The sequence below is a fragment of the Nilaparvata lugens genome, chromosome 6 (genome assembly GCF_014356525.2).
Source record: "Nilaparvata lugens isolate BPH chromosome 6, ASM1435652v1, whole genome shotgun sequence".
Taxonomy (NCBI): Eukaryota; Metazoa; Arthropoda; class Insecta; order Hemiptera; family Delphacidae; genus Nilaparvata; species Nilaparvata lugens.
This window is the reverse complement of record NC_052509.1, coordinates 56,399,441-56,419,352: the sequence shown is the minus strand read 5'-3', so window position 1 is coordinate 56,419,352 and position 19,912 is coordinate 56,399,441. Positions and strand designations below refer to the sequence as shown.

General features: G+C 34.3%; 1 protein-coding gene across 1 annotated transcript in view; it reads right to left on the bottom strand.

Moving 5' to 3' along the window:
• LOC111057905 (alpha-L-fucosidase) overlaps positions 1–19,912 on the bottom strand; it is a 29,719-nt gene that overhangs the window by 7,587 nt on the left and 2,220 nt on the right. Inside the window, exons 2-7 of the mRNA XM_039431305.1 lie at positions 14,214–14,363; positions 12,487–12,625; positions 8,685–8,791; positions 7,318–7,478; positions 4,293–4,494; positions 1,850–1,990 (exon numbers count right to left, since the gene is read on the bottom strand). Of these exons, the coding sequence (XP_039287239.1) occupies positions 1,850–1,990; positions 4,293–4,494; positions 7,318–7,478; positions 8,685–8,791; positions 12,487–12,625; positions 14,214–14,363 (900 nt within the window). The remainder of the gene's footprint in view (positions 1–1,849; positions 1,991–4,292; positions 4,495–7,317; positions 7,479–8,684; positions 8,792–12,486; positions 12,626–14,213; positions 14,364–19,912) is intronic.

Sequence of the window (19,912 nt, the reverse complement as noted above, 5' to 3'; positions counted from 1 at the left end):
TGCGGATTGAGACTCAAGACTAGCTCCTGAGTCTTATCATCATTGAGGGCCAGTCTATTTGCACTAAACCACTGGGAAGCAGTTGAAAGCCTATCAACTTTTCAAACAAATATACACTTGAAAGTGTATCAACGGTTCAAGGGTATAAGTGAAAAGTTATACTGGAAAAATTGTTATAGGTAGTTACAAGCTAATTATAGTTACTAGAAATTTCAATAGTAATCCAAGATTTCAACTACTAATTTCTTGCCACCATGCAGTCATCATTTTCAATATTGTAAAGCCACGTACGTTTACACTAGAGTTGTCAACTGAGATTTCAACAAATTTCGGCAATTTGTTGCAAATTTATTTCAATATTGTAAAGCCACGTACGTTTAAACTAGAGTTATCAACTGAGATCTCAACAAATTTTTGCAATTTGTTGCCAATTGAAGCCCACCAACATTTCACTTGTTTTCTACAGAAAAAATTGACTACATTTACATTTTTGAAGAAACTATTAGTGGAAAATATGTTTCTGATAACTCTGGTGTAAACGTGGCTTAATAAATATTTGTTTACTTAATATTTCGAGCGTCGTGGACATTGAAAATAAGTTAGAATCAAAAGGGGTCCATGCGCCAAATCTACATCGCAATTTGTTATGAATGTGAATTCTCATCTTCAAAGATCCAGTATTCGTCTTTTTTTCGTTAGGGCTACTCTGGAATATAAATAAAAAAAGATATCCAAGTTCCCTTTTTAAAATTGTTTAATCACAACATGTTTCGGGTATATGATGCCATTATCAAGTCAATAATTATCACTTGATGAACAAATAAATAAATAAATAATAAATAAATAAATAAATAAATAAATAAATAAATAAATAAATAAATAAATAAATAAATAAATAAATAAATAAATAAATAAATAAATAAATAAATAAATAAATAAATAAATAATGGCATCATATACCCGAAACATGTTGTGAGTAAACAATTTTGAAAAGGGAACTTGGATTTATATTTTTATTTAGATCTAGTCCGTATTCGTTTTTGAACTATTTTTACGACACTACAGTCTAATTTTTTGAAAAATAGTTATTAAAACTTTTACTCACGTGTAAAGCGCTTTCGGATTTAGACTGTACTGTCGTCAAAATAGTCCAAAAACAAATTATTAACTAGCAGTTCATCATGGAGAGTGAAATAGATGAGTATATCAAGTACTCATTTCACTAAACAGTCATAATTGTATAAAGTAATCCTTATCAATAGTCAATCACAAAAATCTGGTGTGGCGCATAAAAATCTGTGTGTCGGATCCTTTATTGTAAGGACCTTAAGTTCCAAATTTCAAGTCATTCCGTTAATTGGGAGATACAATTACACTCATACACACACACACACACACACACACACAAACACACTTACATAAACACACGCACATACACACACACACACGCATACAGACCAATACCCAAAAACCACTTTTTTGGACTCAGGGGACCTTGAAACGTATAGAAATTGGGGTACCTTGATTTCGGAAAGCAATACTTTCCTTACCTATGGTAATACGGCAAGGAAAGTGAAAATAGTTAATAACATTGTTCGTCAATAGATGACTGTCATGTATATGTAGTCTTGTGGTCTGGTTCTTCAGTATTGTTTAATCTGCAGTAGTATTTTTACATGAATCAGATTATTTTCGAAATATTCTTACATAATGTATCATGGATAATTGTAATATTGTTGTTATGGAAGCTATAATTTGGAGAGATCCTGTCAGTTTCTATGTTTTCAAACATAAATGAATCTCTATCCTAACAGTTTTTAAGCTGGATATAAATATTTTGAGATCTTACCATTGCAACTTATCGCTTCGACAATCAAGTTAATAATCTCTCCAATAGTCATATAATCTTCAAGATTGGCTTCTCTCCGATAACCCCATGACTCTTTGTCCAGTGTGAAAGCATTTTCCCATTTTCTCGACTGGAGCTTGCCTTAAATAAAATGAAACGTCAAGAATTAGAAATTAAATTTTCATTTCAACGAACACAATTACAAAAACAAAATCCACTAGAATTGAAAATAATTCAAATGATCACTGGATACAATAGAACAGAGTAAATCTATCGAAAATCGTCCTGCTTACAAACTAACTCGAGGAGGCAACCTTCAACTATTTCTCAATATTTGTGATTGAAGATTTGTTTGTTTTTTGAAGTGTAAATTGTTATTTTAATAAGTGATAGTAGCTTAACCTATATTTTGATTTGGACTGTAGTATAACTTTGACAGTTTTAGGCATAAGCCTGTTGTGCCATCTCACATAAGTCTAATAATTTTACATGACTGAATAAATAAATAAATATTTTTTATATGTATAGATTATGTCCCAAGGACTCTAGTTATGGAGTATAAGAGAAATCAGGTCACTAATTTTACACAATCAACACCAAATTACATAATTCAACACTAGGTAAATCTAAATTAGTCTTGGTTTGGAAGGAACTCTTGTGCACTATAAAATAGTCTATCTACTAAAAAATTTTTTTTGAAGATCTTCAAATCATTGTTCCTTTCAAGGAGTTGTGATTCATTCATTTATTTATTTAATCAATGAGAATTACATAACTTACAGAAATACCACAGGCTTATACGCCCTAAACGGTTCCAGTTCTAATGTATACAACAGTCCAAATGTAGCTAGGTTATGTGTCACTCAACATTCTTCAATTACACACTCAACTTAAAATTCAGAGCACACAAAAATCATTCTTAAATTAAAAAAATACTTCTAAACTGAATTAAATCAATCACAATTGATTAAAAAATTCCAAACTTTAAAAAAACTATAAAATTTTGTGACCGAAAAGACAAACACACTTCATTCAATCGCATGGTTTTGATGCAAACATCAGCCTTGACATTTTTTTTCAGGAAATAAGAATCAGGTCTTAGACCCTCGTCTTCAAAACATAAATTATTATCATTTTCAGGCCTAGCCTAGAGAAAATATTCAGTTCTTCTTCTAGAGTGACTCACGATTCTATTCTTATCTGCTTTAACCTTTGTGGATTCATGCAGCTCTCTTAGGGCTAGGCGCACACCAGTTAGTCAAGTCACATGATCAGACAAGTTCAGTCACAATACTTCACATAGTTGCTTATTAGTCACATTTTAGTAAAGACAAGATTGGTCACAATACTTCACATAGTTGCTTATGAAGACATGTTTAATTGCAATGACTAATCAGTGTTAGTTGCGTCATAAGCAACAATGTGAAGTATTGTGACTAAACGTGTCTGATCATGTCTTCTCTTGTCTTGACTGACTGGTGTGCGCCTAGCCTAAGATCTCCCTCAAAAGAGGCGTACATAGAGAAAACAATTACACAGCCAAACAATTAGGCGTACATAGGGAAATTCCCTAATAATCCTTCTATCTAGTTCTGTACGTTCTACGAACTCACAGAAAAAATATGACAAAAAGAAGTTGTGATAGCTTGATATATGATCACAACTGTTTATTGTTGATTCTACAATTATTATACTAGCCGTCAGGCTCGCTTCGCTCGCCATATCCGTCTAGCAAGGGGGCTCCGCCCCCTGGACCCCCGACTGGAGCGTCCAAAAATGAGATCAGGGTGCTCGCTTCGCTCGCCTGCATTTTTCATTTGAGCATGCTTCATTCCATCAGAAAGTCAAAGTACTTCCTCGCTCGATGAGCGCAAAAAAGAACGCTGGGAGAACGCAGATTTTGGACGTATCTTTGGCGTTATTTCAAATTCCTTCTAACACAACATTATTGTTTTCGGATTATTATTATTATTACACTCTAGCTTAGCTGCTTAACTAAATTTGAACAATTTCTGTTCATTTGTTCTAGTTAAATATGAGAAAAAGCAAAAAATGCTGGAAAACGCTAATTTTGGGCGTATCTTTGACGTTATTTCAAATTCCTTCTAACACAACATTACTACACCCTAGCTGAGCTTCTTTACAAAATTTGAACATTTTCTGTTCATTTGTTCTCGATAAAGCTGAGAAAACGCTGGAAAACAAAGATTTTGGGCGTATCTTTGGAAATTTTTCCAAATCCGTTCTTAGTGCGATTCTAAAGAGCCAACTGAACACACCTACCAAATTTGAACGTTTTTGGTCCGGTAGATATTTAGTTCTGCGAGTGAGTGAGTGCCATTTCGCTTTTATATATATATGTATATATATATATATAGATTAACCATGTATATTTTTGAATAAGACAATACAAATTATTCCATTTCAAATAAATGAAATGTACCTGGATTATAACGGTCAGAGCAGGTTAGGAAGCCGCCATGCTTGCACAGTGTTTTGCTACCCCAGCGATCATTGACTACAACTGTGTCCTTGACTGGACTCGAGTTGTACAGCCATGCTATGAACTCCAGGGACCTCCAGTACGTGTCGGCTGCTTCCCACTCGCCATCTGACCAAATTACTTCCGGTCTGTATTTGAAGACCTAGTTGTACAGAAAGACATATTAGAATGTAATGGATTTACGATGCATACAATAATTAATTAGGTATTGATAATCTATAGGGTGATTATAAAAGGACTTTACAGCTTTGAAAGCACATAAATATTTATTGAAATCACATACAGAATTGAGAAAGTTGTCATTTTGTTACAAAACACTTAGGGCAGGTTTCCGAGCTCGGGATTTGGCTAAGTTCTAGACTTTAAACAGCTGGATAAAACCCACTTCAGTGGAGATCGAGCTGGTCATTGCACATCGCCTCTAATTGAGATAAGGCATTCTGGAAAGTGTTCCTTCAAAACAGCCTTCTTGTATATTATAGCCTATCTATTTTGTATGGATTAAAATGAAGTTCTTCGTGAAGAATCCTCCTTACTTGGATGGAAAGTCCAAGGGCAGAAGCATATTTGCTTGAAGCATGAAGCATGTGCTGAACGCCTTGGTAATTGCAAAATTGAAGCTCTCATTGCCTCAATTTTTTCACGTGATCTAATGGGCCGTTGAACGTTAGATCTTCGTTTTGTTGGATTACCTGTTTTTCTAAATGTAGTAACCCACGAACCAGTCGATTTTTCATCTGAAACACGGACCAACGGGGCTAAATTGGAACGATTTCGAAAGGCGCGCTGTGTTGCAACCACTGAACAGCCACTCGAAAAGTAGGCCTCAACAGCGAACGCATGCTACTGGCTGTCCCAACGCATAATGGCGACTGTACTGTGCAAGAACAAAACTTAAAAATCATGTCTCTCGAAAGTAACTACATGTCGTAGTCATTGTCAAAGTCACATTTGAATTAAATTTCAAAAAAAAAAAACTAGAAAATTAAACACAAAATAAAATAAAGTTTCAGCTATTTTGAATGATTTAGAAATGTTAAATTTCGTCAAGGAAAAACGTTTCCAATTGTTGAAATGAGAAAATAAAAACTGCGACTACGCCCCGTTTTGGGAAGCTAATTTTCTGACTCCAGCTGTTTAAAGTCTAGAGCTTAGCTAAATCCCGAGCTCGGAAACCGGCCCTTGAACAAGTTAAAAGTTTAATGCGTGGGTGTTATTTTGTTTTGATGAGGCAAACGTAAATTCGGGATAGATACATATGTCGTAATGCGACAAACATACCACCAATAATCGATTTCTGGTCACACTCGTACCAGCTAATTTTCTACTGTCTAGAAAATCCCAAACTTCTCCGTGGAAATGAGGTGGTGCACCGTCATGCTGAACAAGATAAACAAGTGCCCTTGTCTAATTCTAATTTTTACAAAAAGCACTGAATGGGAGAGGAAAACTAAGGATAATCCTTGTACTATTTCTATCCCAAAATTTTGATAATATTATTTTTAAGTCCGAAATGAGGTTGATTCCACTTTTCTGAAATCCCTTTTCACTCAAAAACAGCAGAAACTAATTATTTTGAATTTTGACGAATGAGAAACTGGATAGAAAAAAAAATTACACTCAAATCACTAATAATTGAAAAAGCCAGAAAAATAGAACTTATTTACTTTCAACATGTAGGGTGCACCGTACCAGCTCATTTTCACGGAAAAGTTCGGGAAGTTTTAGACAACTTCGATGGATTTACCATGCAGGGCCAATTTCATGACCACCTCGTTCACCAAGTTTAACACCGATGGATTTCTTTCTGTGGGGTTCAATTAAGAATAAGATTTGTGTTACGTGCCTACCAGACAATCTTGACCTTCCAGCGGTCGCACTGTTGTAAAAAACACAACAGTGTCAGTTTTTTTGCTGCACAAAACTATTGAATGGGGTGGTATCAGTGAATGAGTCTCCTATGCATTCCAAAACTTTATCCCCATCACTCCACTGAGTTGCAGTACCAACCGAGCAATGGTTCAGTCTTCAGGTGCCATTTAGTCGCGACAGTGACAAGTAGTACATACGATGGGGAAAGAGACTGCCAACGAACCAATAACACAGAATTGTTGGCTTTGCTTGGTGTACCTTATTGGGCTACGAAAAGGTAATCATGCAAATGTTCTTAGGCGTAAAATAATCCAATGAGATGGAAATATTAATTATACAATTAATTAATATGTTCTGACAGTAAACAGAGTACATAACACATAAAAAATAGTATGTTGTAAAAATTACAACACGGGACTGCTCGTGTGATTGAGTAGGGCGCGACTTCTGGAAGGTTAATGACTTCCGAAATTGGATCACAACGATATCGCTGCGGTTGCACAAGTTACGCCTGATATGCTGGTACGAGTGTGGCAAGAAATCTATTATCGGTGGAATTATGTTGCATTACCAACGGCTGTCACATCCAACCAAAATAACACCCACACCTTAAACTTGAAGTGTTTTGTAACAAAATGACAACATTCTCAATTCTGTAAGTAATTTTAATAAATATTTATGTGCTTTCAAAGTTGTAAAATCCTTTTAAAATAATCACCCTGTATAATATAATACAGGAAGGAATTGGCTAAGAAAATCGGAATTCTTCTGAGGAAAAATGAATTTATGTATAACCATAGAGGAAAAATAGCGTAAGTAGATATCCCATGGTATAGGGCGTTTATGTCGCAACTTTTTCTGTTATCTCAAGCCGATTACTGTCGATTTTCTACTGTTTTGACCGGGTAAGAGTGTATGAACGGCACAATATAAGAGACTACCAGCATCATAAAGCTTCACGGGAAAGAATTACGTGGACTATCGGCTTGAGATAACAGTAAAAGTTGCGACATAATCGCCCTATACCATGGGATATCTATTTATGATATTGTTTCTCTATGGTATAACTTGCAACTTGCTCTAATAAACTCACCAGTTCTCTCATTTCTGGTATGATCTTCTGGTCTACAAATGTCTGAGTGCTGAAATTGGAGGCCCTATCTGCCAAGTACATCGGGTTGAACCATTCATACAGAGAGTGATACAGTCCAAAGTGGAGGTTGGTGTTTTTTCGAATCGCTTCAGACAGTTCACCTGTTCAAAACAATTCAAAGTTATCAATTTTCAACAATGAATCGAAATTTAAATTAAATAAAAATACTAAGAAATTGTCAAAATCACAGAGTTTATTAAAAGTTGTAAGATCGGCTTCGGTTGTTACATTATTTTCAATCTCTAATAATAAATTGTGGACCTCTGAGTTTATCAGAGATTGACTGGCAATGGAGTAACAACCGAAATCGGGTTTTCTACTTTTGAAAAGAATCTGTGGTTTTGACAATTTCTTAGTCTTTTTATTTAATATGAATAATCACTACAATATGAATTTCTCAACTACACAAAAACTGAAATTTAAATTAATTTAATTCATGAAGAGATTAAGCTTTAACAGATTTATTCTTTGAAAATTTGTGTAGTTTATGAAAAATGTTTAAAATTCAATACTGAAATCATGAAAGGAATCAAATTAACATCAATTTATTTGCTATAACCTACATAATATCCATTTGGACATAACCTACATAATAGATGGACAATTTAAGACAAAATTAGGAAATTTCAACATCAATACAATAGACCAGGAATTTATAAACTTAATTGTACAGATTGTAGCAAATTTTACATAGGTAAAACAGCTAGAAATTTTAATATAGGATTCAAAGAACACACAAGAGCCATTACACATCCCTCCTCCCATTCCACCTTTGCAGAACACATTATCTCCACTGACCACACACACCCTTACATAAACAACCTCGAAATACTCCACTATTCCCACAAAAACAGAAAATTGAATGTACTAGAACAGTTTGAAATATACAAAGTATACCAAACAATATTCTAAATAATGACCAAATCAACTTTTCCTCCCACACTCTGTTTGACAAACTCATTTAAATCCTCCTCCATTAACCGCCAAAACTCCCCTCCACCCCCACTCTAACCAAATTTCACCCTCATAACCTTAAATACTTCAGTCTCTGGCTTGAAAATGTGCAATACCAGCACGAAACGGACGTCGCCACATCAAAGAATGTGAGTGTTTTTCACTTAAATACGATAGTAATTAAATTTGAATTTCCGTTTAATAATAATTATTAATTCATTAGCATTTTGAATAATTGCAATATCTCAATAATTTACATCTGTAGTTAAGAATACTTTCCTGTTCATTTAATTTCACCTATTTATTTTATGTATTTTATTCACCAGTTTATTCAATTCTAATGTTTATTTTACCTATAATATCACGTTTAAGTCCAACATCCATTGAGTTCCAACTGAAAGAGTAACGTGATGGCCACATTGCATATCCTTCATGATGTTTGCTGGTAAATATGATGTACCTGAAAAAATCAAATCATTCTTTAAATATGAAAATAAACATTAAATTAGAGCTCATAATATTCCCTTCTAGTTATTTGTTAGTATATCCTAATAAAATGTGTTCAATACGAATTGATATTGTTAAATTTCTCCATAATTAAAAAAAAAAAAAAAAACAGAAATATAAATAAAAATCTCATTGCCCTTTTTTGAATTATTTTATCACAACATGTTTCAATATTCATGACATTTGCAAGTGATATGAAGTAAAAAAATCGTCATGTCGTCGTTGGCAACGGGTTGTGTAGCCAGAGTAGGCACGGAACTGTTTGTGTTCTAATACAATGTAGACTCATTATAAATAAATAACTTGGTAATTAACTTGATTCAGTTTCTTCTATTTTATAAAAGATTTAACATGGCAATTAATTTTATAAAGATTTTCACTTCATATCACTTGAAAATGGCATCAATGTTGAAACATGTTGTGATAAAATAATTCAAAAAAGGGTACTGAGATTTTTATTTCTATTTATTGACCGAGCGAAGTGAGGTCTAAGATTCAAGTCGACGGTTTGGCATATCTCTTAATGTTTAAATGTTTTTATGTTGCGCATTTACGGCGAAACGCGGTAATAGATTTTCATAAAATTTGACAGGTATGTTCCTTTTTAAATTGCGCGTCGACGTGTATACAAGGTTTTTCGAAATTTTGCATATCAAGGATAATATAGAAGTAAAAAGGAGCCTCCTTCATACGCCAATATTACCGAAAAACTCAGACTATAGAATTATTCATCATAAATCAGCTGTCAAGTGGACTATAATACTACCCGTTCAAAAACATCGAACATCTTGAAAATGTGTTTTTCCATCAACGTTAGTAGACAGTTGTCTACTAACTTTATCTTTCCATTAAGCTGAGGACATGATTTTAGTTTAGAGTTTGGAGTTATTGATAGAAAACATTTTTTTTACATTTTTCTTTTTAATCTGATGATCAAAATTGCAACAAATATTATTGAAAAGAAATTTGATTTCTAAAATCATTAAAAGTGAGAAATGAAGTTTGTAGGAAATCAGCATTATGGTAGTTTATTTTGTTAATTTCAACATCCCGATTTTTCTTCAACACGACAACACAGAATGTTATCTGATGGGTTGATTGGATTGGCGTATCGATGGCAGCCAGACCTGATAACAGCGCTCACACTCACATTCCGGGACGACACGTCACGGTACGATAGGACCGAAAGCTCTATGTTTTTTTAGGATTTTTTCTAGACATTTTAAATAGATAAATTATTTATCAATTTTTGAGAAAACATAACAACAGGTCAATGTAACTTACTGAGCGCGAGGTCTAAACTGTTCACAGAACTACTAGTATTACAAGTATCCCTAAACAGAAAAGAGACACTGAAAAAACAGATTTATCATAGTTTCAACACGAAACTGCAGTCCTGTGGGTTCGCCAACCCATTCTATTCCATTCATGAGTTTGATGAGTCTGACTCACTGAATAAATGGACTGTGTAAAGCACTAGGCCTAAGTAAATTGACTGTGATAATAGTTTCTATGGTTCTAATTTGTCCACGATTTATTGTAAAAGTAGGTATAGATTAAAATTAGAATAGGCTGTATAGCCTGTGACACAACCAAGAAGATGGCGGACCTGCCGAAAGATGTCGTTGTCACAGTGAGTGATTAATTCATTTATTGTAAAATATCTGACTGCTAGTCGTTTTTTCTAAAAGCAAAAAGTGATCTGATAATAAGCAGTTCGTGATGGAAAACAACATTGGAGAACTGTGATAGAATTGAAGTTTAGTAATTGTTTATTGTTATTTCTGTATTTTTTTTTATAAAAAACCGAATAGCTTTGAAGCCTGCTGATGCACTGCATGTTGTGTAATATCTTTATTTATGTATTGTTATTGTAATTCTGTTTGTAATTTTATTGTAATGACATGGTCTAGTGTACTGTATGTATTTTCTGGCTGTAATAAAATCATTGGGTACAAATTTAATAAATGTGGATGGCGAAAATAAAACTGTGTTTTTTCAATTAATACTCGTATATGGAATTCGGAATATAGAATTTGGTAATATATGAAATTTGGAATATGGAAAATATATGTACTTATATCATATTTGAATATTTGAGAAATCCTCAAGATAGTTGATAGTATAATAATATTTTGATTATCGTTTAATAAGTTATTACAACCATAGAGGAACAATGTAAGTGAGGTACCTATAGTCTCTCTAAAGTATGATGTACCAATATTAATCTGATTATTAGCATGTTTATGATTGAATCATATATCTTCAAAGTCTATGAAAATGATTTCATTCTTTGGGTGATTTATCAGTTTTTCAAAATTAATAATAGGCCTACAACTTCCCTCAATTGACTTCATTCAATTTTAAATCAGTTCCTATTGTAATCTCTAGAAGTGTGCATGAAGTATCTCTTTTATAAAATCAATTACTCTATTTTCCTCAATTGACTTCCTTCAATTTTAAATCCAAACCTATTGAAATCTGTAGAAGTGCATAGATTATCTCTTTTATGAAATCAATTACCTACTCTATTTTCCTCAATTGAATACCACTTTCCATTCAGTAACTAATCTATAGAAGTAGAAGTAAGAATGTTGGAATTGTTATGCTGCAGTGTTTTTTTTCGTTGGGTAGTTTTTCTTCATCAACTAAATGGATTATAAGACTGTTTTACTTTCCTTGCTCTATTACCATAGGTAAGGAAAGTATTGCTTTCCGAAAAAAATTAAGGTACCCCAATTTCTAAATTTCTATACGTTTCAAGGTCCCCTGAGTCCAAAAAAGTGGTTTTGGGTATTGGTCTGTATGTGTGTGTGTGTGTTGTGTGTGTGTGTGTGTGTGTGTGTGTGTGTGTGTGTGTGTGTGTGTATGTGTGTGTGTGTGTGTGTGTGTGTGTGTGTGTGTGTGTGTGTGTGTGTGTGTGTGTGTGTGTGTATGAGTGTATGTGCGTCTGTGTACACGATATCTCGTCTCCCAATTAACGAAATGACTTGAAATTTGAAACTTGAGGTCCTTACACTATAAGTATCCGACACGAACAATTTCAATCAAATGCAATCCAAGATGGCGGCTAAAATGGCGAAATTGTTGTAAAAAACAGGGGTTTTCGCGATTTTATCGAAAACGGCTCCAACGATATTGATCAAATTTATACCTAAAATAGTCATTGATAAGCTCTATCAACTGCCACAAGTCCTATATCTGTAAAAATTCCAGGAGCTTCGCCCCATGTATGCAAAATTTGATTTTAGATTCCCAATTATCAGGCTTCAGATACAATTTAAACAAAAATTTCAAGTGTAAAAGATTGAGCATGGAAATCTCTACGATTAAGGTTCAATAACATGTTCACCTAAAATTTAAAATAAGCTCGAAATTCGAGAAAATGTTATTATTTCAATTGCAAACTGTTGGCAACTGTTGATTCTATTAAATCATTCACTATGAATGTCCTGCCACCAGCTGGCTTGGATCTTTGAATAGTAGACTTGATCTGCGCGTGAACACTGGCGTCAGGTGATCAATTTTCATAACGGCAAGGAAAGTTGTGTGAGTGCGCCACACCAGATTTTTTTCATTCCCAATCATCTTATGATCTTGTAATTTCATCATTGTTGGATAGATAAATAAAAATTATTATATACTTACTGGGCACCAGAGTTTTGAAATATTTCGGCCCACTTTGTTGCATTAAAATGTTCACCAGTGAATTGAGCGGCGAAATCTTGGTAGCTAAAATTCGGGGGGTAGTTTTTCTTCATGAACTGAGAAATATCCGCACGATTACCTGTGTAAAAATATAATTTATGCACTGAATCTATATACAGTGTAGCTTGATTATTGCGGCCTCGGCCATAGCGATAACACGGATATAACGTCATTTCTTTATATGTTCCGCCAAAATTTTGTCAATGTAATTTACATTGAGAAAACCTCGCGTTCACCGCCAAACTATAAGTAGGCCAATTTATAATGTGGAAACCACGGATTTATCGTCAGTAAGTTATAGAACCTTCTATTTAACGTCAAGAAAATTGAGCCGAGAAAAATGAGAAGGCAACACAGCCAGACGCATATTATAATTATCCATCTTTGTCATTTTGTCTAAATTAGGAAGAGAAATAGCACAGCATAACCTTATTTTTCTCTCCCAATCATTTCAATGATCTTTTTGTGAAAATAGAATAAAGAGTAGCAACATTTCAATCATTTTTATTCATCTGAATAGGTGCATCTGATGAAATTGACTGTTTCAATTTCAAAAACAACAAGATCACCAACACGAAACTTTCAAAGACAATAAGGTCACAAACACGAAACTTCAATACTACAAGGTCAATTTTATCAGATTCGTAAGATTTTGACCTTCATTCTGCACTCAGACAAATAAAAATGAAGGAAAACTGTCTCTAAGAGCTATTCAGTGACTTGTGATGCATAGAAACGTCACGGCTAGTCGATCGTTAGTCGAAAATGTGCCAATTTACGACAAAGCATGACTCAATACAACCATTTCAAAGATACTGTAATTCAACTACCAGTTTATGTTCCACATTCATGTTGCTCTCCAAATCTGACTTGGAATGAACGTTAAATTCACTTCCAACTCCAATGTAGCGTTGAATGATTTAACTGACGATTTGAAACTAAATTAGGAAATTGAAGAAGTTTTGAGCAAAAGCCTGTTTTTTCTTTTCCGATCTTGTATTGTTTCTCTATGGTATTAGTGTATTATTATTTTAAATATTAACTGGTCTGTGTATGTTATGGAGATAAAAAGGAAAGTGAATTTGTGATGCTTTTGTTTCCTATAATTCTTCCTTAGTGAAGGATTCCCTATAATTCTTTTGAGGCTTTCCTATAGCCCTTAGAATATAATCACGGCATATCACACTGGATTGCAAGAGACCAGGGGCAAGGAGGAGGGCTCTGTTTGGCTTCAAGCAACCAGGTGATGAATTAGATGTTGGCTTAGGGAAAAACTCCTGGTTCTTGTGAAGGATACAGGTATTGATTTGCCTAACTAACGTACTTGGAAACATAATGATTCATTCTTATAAAAGAATCTTATCATTTTGTTACATCATTATTACTATACATTTCTATGTTTCGATGATAAGGAATAGATTTTCCTGTTATTGTCCTAGTTTTTGGATGAATAAATCTTTTTCATTTCATTTTTCATAATGAGCTACGGTTGACGTGTGGGGTTCTTTGAGCCTTTGGATCCTTGAATCCGTCCCTTCAAACATATCATAATCATTAGGGATGATTGGCCTATTATTAATAATGAACCAGTAAAATTGAATCATGAATGAGTGAGTGAAATTAAAAAAAAAATTGAGACCAGATACTTTCTAGTTTTTTCAGCTTACTTTTCCAATTTTTCCAGAACCATTCGGTGGCGAAGCTTGGAACAGAGAAGACACCCCAGTGAATAAAAATTCCAATTTTGGCATCTTCGTACCAATTTGGAATTGGTCTGCTGTCAAGGCTTTCCCAGTTAGGCTCATACTTGGTTTTTCCTGCAAAATTAATGAATATTTACTTGGGTCACTCACATCATAGACGAGAATAATGTTTCAATTTTGTACTATATCTTTCCTCTATAGTCATCTCTATAGTAATTTAAAGGGAAAAATTGGCTTATACACGTAGGGGATAAGAAATTCACGAATGACGCATCATCAAGTTTGAACTACTGGACTGATTAACTTGGAATTATAAAGATTCTTAATTAATTTAACGGGAATGATTATAAATTATTCAAGATTTCAGTGGGTCAATTTTTGAGTTTGTCAAGTTTTTAATTAGCTCCTTGTGGAGCCTCTACCTCTGTAAACAAAGCCATAGCAATACCTACTATTGGTAATTGAGCGAGCAAAGTGAGGTCTAAGATTCAAGTTGACGGTTTGGCATTTCTCTTAATGTTTAAATGTTGCGCATTTACGGCGAAACGCGGTAATAGATTTTCATGAAATTTGACAGGTATATATTCCTTTTTTAATTGCGCGTCGACGTATGTACAAGGTTTTCGTAAATTTTGCATTTCAAGGATAATATAAAAGGAAAAAGGAGCCTCCTTCATACGCCAATATTAGAGTAAAAATCAGACCATAGAATTATTCATCATGAATCAGCTGACAAGTGATTACACAGATGTGTAGAGAAGCCAGTCTATTGCTGTATTACCATAAGGTCTATAGTTTCAATCAGGTACTTGTGGATAAGAATACTACGTGAGGTCTACTGTTCACAGAACTACTAGTAGTAGGTATAGGCCATAGTGCATTCTGGTGACGTCAGCACAGGTAGGGCTCATACACCAATAAAAATTTGTTGATTTGAGCTGATCTATATCAGCTAGTGAGTGCTCTATTGGTGTAGGAGCCCTACCTGTGCTGACGTCACCAGAATGCACTACGACTTTGTTCACGGAGGTAGTGGCGGAGCACGTGTTACCTGCTAGTATTGGATGAAAGAAAATAACTTTCTTTCGAAATAATAGCCATAATAAATTTTAAACAGAAGAGCGAAAAAAGTTGCAGACTATGTTATCATTTATTATACAAAAATGTTTTGTGACAAACAAGGATAACTTGACCTCCCATCTTGATCTTAGGTTTTGTTATCAAGTTTCAAATTTTTGGACGCAATTTATCCAGCAAATGCTGGTCATGGATGGAGATTACTGAATTAATGAAAAGGCGGGTGGATTGGGTAGGAGGTAAACAATATAAAAAATTAGCCCCACAGTCATTGAACTTGGAAGTTAAACAAAAGTACAGAAAGTTCAATACTAATTGTAACATTTTCAAAGATATAAAGCGTGTTTGAACATATGTCTTGTTGATTATTTTGTCAGCTCATTATCGAGATCACTGATTCCTGAGCACGGCACCAAGTGAACAACTAATTTCTATTTTCATTCTAATTAAAATTTGAAAAGCATTCTAACAAGCAATCAAGCATGAGAAAGGAGCAAGGAAATAGTGATACAGGTCGATGACTCTGGTCTGGGTTCAATCACCCGTTAATACAGATGTTCGTTAAGTTACTGAAATTCAAAACCATTGATAAAATACGAACGAATATTTGTTTAAACCGTAAACCAGAGATATAAGATAATTATTATATTGTCAACATTGAGAACAAATTATTTATTTAGAAAGTCTACTCTCTACAAGTACTTCAAGTCCAGGTTATGATGAGGGGATGAATGATAATAGAATAGAATATTTTATTTGCTTTCGTTTTTTTAAACATACAAATGGAGTTGAGTTTGTTTACATATTATATAAAATACAAAATATCATTTGAAAATAGGAAAACTGAAAACATATTTGGCCTTAATCAGTCTTGCCACAAAAAAAACAGATCAGATATCAGTCCAACTCGTCGACGAATCTCCTGAAAAAATCTCCTGGGAACACTCATTGAACGTGTGCACTTGCTGGTTGCGTTCAGTGTGACAAGTTACGTTCAAGTTGTGACTGGTTGCGTTCAGCTACAGACAAGTCACAACGTGTTTACAGTTGCTCTTTCCAAATTTTGTTTATTGGTTCATGCATGATCTGACATGCACTTGCACATACACGCACCCAATGTTATCGTACCCCTAATTAGGTTCTGACAATAAAATAACATATGTATGATGGATGTAAATGTATTTCACAGTATGAATAAAATGAATAAAAAATGCCTTTATTTAACAAAGCTAAGAATAAAAAACAAAAAAAAATCATAAAAACCATTTCATATGCATAATTCATTATTCAAGGAAATAAGAAAACAAACTAAGCCATTCAATTTTGGCATAACCGAGAAGGTTGTCTGCCAGGAGTCGGTTATCAATATATTTGTGAAAATTTTTTAAATATTAAGAGAAAAATATACACTAAAAATAAATACGTATATACTGTTAACAAAATCAATAATGCCAACAATCATAAAACAATAAACTCAATAATAAATAATCAAAACCTAATTAAAACAAAACTTCAATAATTAAACTCTAACACCATATTATTTCTTATCTTCAGGGCATCCCTCAAAAAGCAACAAACCTATTCCAATCACTACCATTTAGCCATTGCATGACCTCTAGTTCAGAAAGCCGATTCTTCCCCAACCAAAATCTACGTACACCCCCCAGAATGGGACAGGCTCCCACAAAATGTATCCTCACAGTAATTCTCATAAAATATTTCACAATTTTTTCCTAATGCCTAGACCACACTATCGCCCAGGCACTGGCCATGTTGGTAAGCTTGGCCACATTGGTCTTGCCATCGACTCTGCAATGTGACCATTTGTGGATGCTCGGCTGGCCACTCGCCTTCGCTTGAAGAAAATCGGAGCCATGGCAAGCGAAGGCCAATGAAGGCGAGGGATGGCAAAGCAGCCATCCACACTTTGGCATTCGTCGTCATTTGTACATACTGGGCGAGAGTGTGGATGCGGCAAAACATTTGTTTGCAATCCTTGTCTGTAATAGGACAAAGCATAAAACTCTATCCTTTACCTGTTGCACAACGTAAATTAATATCGGATTTTGAAGATGGGATTCTCTTCTTTTTACTTTCCTTGCCCTATTACCATAGGTAAGGAAAGTATTGCTTTCCAAAAAAATTTAAGGTACCCTAATTTCATGTTTTCTATACATTTCAAGGTCCCCTGAGTCCAAAAACATGATTTTTTAGTGTTGGTCTGTGTGTGTGAACACGATAATTCCATTCCCAATTAAGTTTAACCGATTGACTTGAAATTTTTAACGTAAGTTCCTTATACCATGAGGATCCGACAATAAGAAATTCAATAAAATTCAATTCAAAATGGCGGATTAATGGCTAAAAAACCATGTTTTTCACGGTTTTCTCGAAAACGGCTTTAACGATTTTCTTCAAATTTATACCCTACATAGCTATATATAAGCCCTATCAACTGACATGAGTCTCATTTCTGGGAAAATTGCAGGAGCTTCGTAATATTCTTGAGAAAAATGGCGGATAATCACTAAAAAACCATGTTTTTCATGGTTTTCTCGAAAATGTATAGTATTTTTATTTAACATGAATAATTACCAAAATATCAACTTCTCAACTACACAAAACCGTTTCTATTTGTGATGATTCCATTACAACGAAAAACTTGTGAAATATTTACTGATTTCTGTGAATTACTGTGAAATACTGTGAAATACATATTAACATCCATCATATATAGTAGGATTCATGTACGTTATTTCATGGCCAGAACCTGATTTGGGGTACGATCACATTGGATGCGTGTATGTGCAAGTGAAGCTGTGATCATGACCAAGCGCGCAGATATATTGATCAATTGTCACTAGGCTTGTCGCCTATAGTCACATCTTTACAACAATATTCATAATCCTACAGATTATTATCAATCACATTACATGATTCCATGAGAAATGAAATATGAGAAGAGCAATGGGAACACTCATTGAACGTGTGCACTTGCTGGTTGCGTTCAGTGTGACAAGTTGCGTTCAGCGTGACAAGTTGCGTTCAAGTTGTGACTGGTTGCGTTCAGCTACAGACAAGTCACAACGTGTATACAGTTGCTCTTTCCAAATTTTGTTTATTGGTTCATGCATGATCTGACATGCACTTGCACATACACGCACCCAATGTTATCGTACTCCTAATTAGGTTCTGACAATAAAATAACATATGTATGATGGATGTAAATGTATTTCACAGTATGAATAAAATGAATAAAAAATGCCTTTATTTAACAAAGCTAAGAATAAAAAACAAAAAATCATAAAAACCATTTCATATGCATAATTCATTATTCAAGGAAATAAGAAAACAAACTAAGCCATTCAATTTTGGCATAACCGAGAAGGTTGTCTGCCAGGAGTCGGTTATCAATATATTTGTGAAAAATTTTTAAATATTAAGAGAAAAATATACACTAAAAATAAATACGTATATACTGTTAACAAAATCAATAATGCCAACAATCATAAAACAATAAACTCAATAATAAATAATCAAACCTAATTAAAACAAAACTTCAATAATTAAACTCTAACACCATATTATTTCTTATCTTCATGGCATCCCTCAAAAAAGCAACAAACCTATTCCAATCACTACCATTTAGCCATTGCATGACCTCTAGTTCAGAAAGACGATTCTTCCCCAACCAAAATCTACGTACACCCCCCAGAATGGGACAGACTCCCACAAAATGTACCGTATCCTCACAGTAATTCTCATAAAATATTTCACAATTTTTTCCTAATGCCTAGACCACACTATCGCCCAGGCACTGGCCATGTTGGTAAGCTTGGCCACATTGGTCTTGCCATCGACTCTGCAATGTGACCATTTGTGGATGCTCGGCTGGCCACTCGCCTTCGCTTGAAGAAAATCGGAGCCATGGCAAGCGAAGGCCAATGAAGGCGAGGGATGGCAAAGCAGCCATCCACACTTTGGCATTCGTCATTATTTGTACATACTGGGCGAGAGTGTGGATGCGGCAAAACATTCGTTTGCAATCCTTGTCTGTAATAGGACAAAGCATAAAACTCTATCCTTTACCTGTTGCACAACGTAAATTAATATCGGATTTTGAAGATGGGATTCTCTTCTTTTTACTTTCCTTGCCCTATCACCATAGGTAATCAAAGTATTGCTTTCCAAAAAAATTTAAGGTACCCTAATTTCATGTTTTCTATACATTTCAAGGTCCCCTGAGTCCAAAAACATGATTTTTTAGTGTTGGTCTGTGTGTGTGAACACGATAATTCCATTCCCAATTAAGTTTAACCGATTGACTTGAAATTTTTAACGTAAGTTCCTTATACCATGAGGATCCGACAATAAGAAATTCAATAAAATTCAATTCAAAATGGCGGATTGATGGCTAAAAAACCATGTTTTTCACGGTTTTCTCAAAAACGGCTTTAACGATTTTCTTCAAATTTATACCCTACATAGCTATATATAAGCCCTATCAACTGACATGAGTCTCATTTCTGGGAAAATTGCAGGAGCTTCGTAATATTCTTGAGAAAAATGGCGGATAATCACTAAAA